At 40.1% G+C, this 5,000-nt stretch overlaps 1 protein-coding gene across 2 annotated transcripts in view; it reads left to right on the top strand.

Moving 5' to 3' along the window:
* The window catches only part of LOC138042212 (protein FAM149B1-like), a 45,865-nt gene extending 43,686 nt beyond the window's left edge, over positions 1–2,179 (top strand). For both annotated transcript variants that reach the window (XM_068888023.1, XM_068888024.1), the window contains exon 21: positions 255–2,179. In XM_068888023.1, coding sequence (XP_068744124.1) covers positions 255–322 — 68 coding nt within the window. In that variant the 3' untranslated portion in view covers positions 323–2,179. The remainder of the gene's footprint in view (positions 1–254) is intronic.
* Positions 2,180–5,000: the final 2,821 nt, after the last annotated feature.

The following is a 5,000-nucleotide window of genomic DNA, read 5'->3' as shown; positions in this document are numbered from 1 at the left end:
CAAGTTTCTTTGTTTTTGTTCAATGTTTTGGCCCTGACCATGCACAGACTACAACCCTTTGCTAAAAGACAGCCAATCAAAAGTTTTGATTAATTTACTCAAAACTCAGTTGTAAACGGAGGACAAAAGATTGCGCATCGTCAAGTTCAAGTTAACATGAAGGGCGACACTACTGTTCTTGCTTTTGAAGTTTCATAAGCAGTCCATCTTTCTAAGTTTAAAACTTTCTGTTAATTCTTTTTTTTTCGTTTCAGGTCCAGCACCTTCGAGTCATCATGTCCAAAGGCGGGGCAAATTAGTCCCAGTACAGTCCCTTAGATAGCGTTTGTACCAATTAAAACTGGGCATCAAGGATGCAATTCTACAATAAGTATTGACAGTATTTAATAATTTCTACATTTCATACGAAGATGTAAAAATCCTTGAACGTAATATATTTTGTACAGATATAATTATTGTTAATTAATCTATAGTTAACTCTTTAATTAATTAATTAGAGAGGCCGTTCTTGGGGTTAAAGTGGCTATGTTTTTTATTGGCCGACAAGTGGCTGATATTCAACTTTTGTACAATCGGCAAAAATCTTCCAGCTTTGGGCCGGTCCAGTCCAGTGGTGAAAATTTTAATTCTTAGCCGGGCAACTGAGGAGGATTAGGAAACCAGCAATCACTTACGTGAGTCAACTGAAACTAACCCGAATGGCTGTCACTCATGCGCGGAAAACGTTTTTTGCAAGTAGTGAGCGCCTCTGAGTGAATCTCAGTTTAAGAACTAACTTCATCATGAAGTGTACTTTTGTACGACATTTACGCACTCTTCTGTTTTCACAAAACCCATTCGTTTTGTGTGAACAAAATTCGTGCATTTTTGAAGAAAAATGACCAATTTTGCAGAACGTCCGAAAATAAACCTAATTAGACGCTCGATTATTTCAGTAAGCGTCATGAAGTGTCCCTTCCTCTTTTCCACAACTTCAACATCACTCGCGTTTGGGAACACAGACAATTGACGTCCAAAGTTTCCCTCAAGTAAAGATAAACAGCAGCATTTACTCTCACCGAAAAGGTAACTCTTACCCTTACACTTAACCTTAGAGCAACTTTCATATGACCTTGAAAAATAAACTTAAAAACAGAACGTATGAAAAAATGCAAAACATTTAATTGGCTTATCGAACAAAAACAAACGAGCGCGAGTTTTCATTGGCTTAGTGAACGCGGATGCAAACAACGTCATCTCTCCATGGAATTTTCTGGAAAGCGATCGGCATTTCGCTGTGACGTCATTTGAATTGCAGTAATGTGATTGGGTAGTTGAACTGCCCATATTCGGAGTTTCCTTGGCCGGAATAAGGAGAAGCTTTGTTTTAATCTTGCCAAACTTTGGTCCGTGAAACAAATTGCGAACACTTTTTCAAGGTCATACGAAAGTCGATCTATCACTTACTAGAAATAAGTAGCAAATGCTCAGACTTATAGGGGCACTTGTTGGCTGTCAAAATTGAGCGCATGTCTGATTACGTGTATTTTGTGGACCTAAGTTTGAAATCAATACAAACTGAATTGTGGGGAACAAGTGACTGATCATGTAACTACAATGATATAGACCATCACGAAAAAGTGGAATGATAAACTCCGAAAGGCACGGAACCGTCAAAATATCTCCAAACATTTTTCTCGCAGTGCTGATAAAGGTTAGGTCTAGGGAGATAAGGGAGAGGAAGTCGTTACGCTCTCACAAATCTGCCTTTCGAATTATAGATCGTCATTACAATAAACCGGCGACCATATTGGTGTGCTAAAGCAATTGCTTATTTCCGAATTGCAATTTGCCGCAGTTTCAGGGAGAGTCTTGGTACAAAACCATTCAAATGACTAGGTATTTTAATGCAAATCGCACTCATTTTAATTTCGATAGTTTTGCAACAAGACTCGCTTCGAAAAAGAGGCAAACAGCAACTCGGAAATGGGCTACTCTTGGGTGATAGGAAACTTTCGATATTTGAAAAATTCAGTTTGGTAACTAAGCCCAGAGGACACAAACAACGTGAATGAGGAAAAATGCTAGCAAAGTATTCTCCTTGTTAGTGCGCTATCAGCCTCGCTTTCAGGTAGAATTTAATTATGTCAGAAGCCTATTGAATCCCGTTCTGATAGAAATACAGCTATTCTTATTTGCTTATTTGAACGTTGCACTATCGTTTTAATAAGTCAATATGGCCGCTGGTCTCGTGAGTGACTTGTTTCCATATGCCAGAGTGCCGTTGGACGGTGGTCGCCTAGGAAATAGCCCATTTCCGAGTTGTCTCATGCCTCAGTTTCAAAGCGAGTCCTGGTGCACAACCATTCAAATGGAAATGAGTTGCGTATTCTTATGCAAATCAAACTCAAATCAAATCAAAGACTCGCTTCGAAACCGAGACAAACAGCAACTCGGAAATGACCTAAAATCTTTGCTTCAGTTACCCTCAAGATTCCCTTCCAATTTCTCGACAAAATTTCTCTTCACAGACGCTGATCGTGTCTTTGGGTTGCACTTTGTGACAGAAAGCTAAAGGCGTTAGTTTTTTAAGAAACTGTTTCTTCGTTCGATTTTTAAACACGGAAATATGGTATTGTCAACTGAGTGGATAAAATTATAATTTTCCACCAATACTACGTAATTTCCTTTTTAACAAAAACTCGTCTTAAAATATATTTCCAGATGGGCCGGAAACAGGGTCCGAGCAATTGTATTTATTAGGTGATGTATTTATCGCACCCACCAATTGTGGTCGCTACAAAATTTTGATGATAAACCAACGATTCAACTTTCTTAGACAAACCATAGTTAATAGAGAGGAATGGTTTGGAAGCTCAGGAAACATCAAAGAAGCAAACAAATATACCAAGATTAAGGTTGGAAAGTCCACGACCGTGTACAACCTTTTGTTTTGCGCTCATACATTATGCATGAATTACGTAATCAACACGTTTCTATTGGTTAGTTCCTCAGTACGGAGTAAACAACTATTGTGTTTTGTGCACGGTCAAGGCCAAAAAAGAGAACAAAAACCTACAACAAAGAAATTTGTCGGGTTTCATAACCATTCCCTCTATTAACTATGGACAAACCTTGTCAGATGCGGCCTGTGTATGACAGGAGGACGCGAGTGCGAGGCAAACGCTCGAGGTTCATGTTTCCTCTGCTTGCACGCGCGCCTAAAACATTGCCGTCAAGCTGTGTAAAATTTAAAAAAGAACCTGTGGCAAGGAAATTTAGTGAAGAAATATTTAGTATTTATGAAGATACGTCACCAGTTACTTTTATTTTATTGTTAGTGCTTTTGAAGTTTATTGGAAATCGCAAAAGTTAGAAATTGATTCTGATTGAACTTTGGTTTGTGTCTTCCTGCCGGTTATCCGTCTTTTTGTGATATTTTTGTATTCATAATCTAAATACAAAGTAATCCTAGGTTTATATATGAATATATCATTGTCGGCTTGTCCCTTTGAAGGTTAATACTGCACAGTACCTGTGATATCGTGCAATTACTACGTTGATACAAAAAGAAGTCTTAAAGGAAAGTTCAGGTTGTGTTCTGTTCTGTTGTGGTAAAAAAAAGCGACGAGCTTTAAGGTGATGTTACCTGAGTCGTTTTTTAACGCCCATTTTTAATCCATGTCACACGAGACAACTTTTAACGCAACTTTGTTTCGGAAACGGTATGTTACAAGAGACGATTGTTAACGCATTATATGAGCCCAGACTCCTGCCCGACAAATTGCGGGCGACAAATATAACAGACACTGTTGACGTGCCTGTCGACGCGACTTGTTTCGGTTCTCTGTGGTGAAATCTGTGAGAATGGGCGTAAAAAGTCAACAGCGGTGGTGTTACATGCACCAACCCCCACAAAAAATCGCCCTGTGCGCCATGTTACACGAGACAACGTTTCACGCTACAATGTTGCCTTAAAAATCGGCGTTAAAAATCGACTCACCTTGAACAGCATATCAAAACACTGATAAAACGTCACGTGTACGAGCTTTATATCCTGATAAAACACTCCTCGTTAGTACTATTTTTTAAAGAAAACTAGCTTGTTCTTCTTCCTGAGTCCAGAGGGTACACGGTTTTTGTGGAATGTGTTTGAAGCCGTTCAAATAACTCGCAACATCATGAAGGCTCTCTCCTTCACAAAGGCTCACGGAGGTGAATCCGCTGAGCGAGGTACACGCGGGCGAAAAAACGTGAGGTAACGAGAGAGGAACCGAGAGAGCCGCCCAATCGATCTCGTTTCTTGCGCCTGCACTCACCTTGCACGGCGGACACACCCTAACTCCTTACCGATCAAAGCCAATCACCTTACCGATAACCGAACCTCTGCGGAGGAGAGAGACAAAAAGGTGTGTAGTGCACACCGAGACGACATGTAGCAGGGAAGCCTCACGTCCCTGCTGCATGTCGCCTCAGTGTGCACTACACACCTTTTTGTCGCTGCAACATGCCCCTGCAACATGCCCTCTCTTGTCTGCCAAGCTTTATGTGAAACGGCAAATGGCAAACTACATTCCGCTGCTTGTCATTAAAACGGCGTGAAATGCTCTTAAACTGACTCGTCTTGCTCCTTAATTTGAGAAATTGCTAGATATTCGCAGATACAGCAGTTTTCAAATGGCTGTCGAAAGTAATTACGCGATTGCAATTGCAACGCTTAGTGACTGGTTTAAAAGTTTTGTGCCTGTTTGTCAACAAATGAAAAGAAAAACCAAAACCAATCGCAACTTGCAAGCGCGATTTTTCCCGCGCTTTGAGCAAGTTACAAGGAATTGCTACGAATTTGGATTGGTTCATTGTGCTGTTTGCTCCTGTTGTGATTGGTCGAAGTGGTGTTTGTTTTACGACACTCAATTGAAAATGAAAATTTAAAGAAAAGTTTGCCTGCGAAAATAAAACATGGATAGATTCCTCAAACCTGAAAACCTGAGTGCTATATTGTCTGTTCGGGTCTGTCATTT

Source organism: Montipora capricornis, chromosome 3, assembly GCF_036669925.1.
Source record: "Montipora capricornis isolate CH-2021 chromosome 3, ASM3666992v2, whole genome shotgun sequence".
NCBI classification, from domain to species: Eukaryota; Metazoa; Cnidaria; class Anthozoa; order Scleractinia; family Acroporidae; genus Montipora; species Montipora capricornis.
The sequence above is the reverse complement of the archived record's forward strand: the minus strand, read 5'-3'. Positions and strand labels throughout refer to the sequence as shown.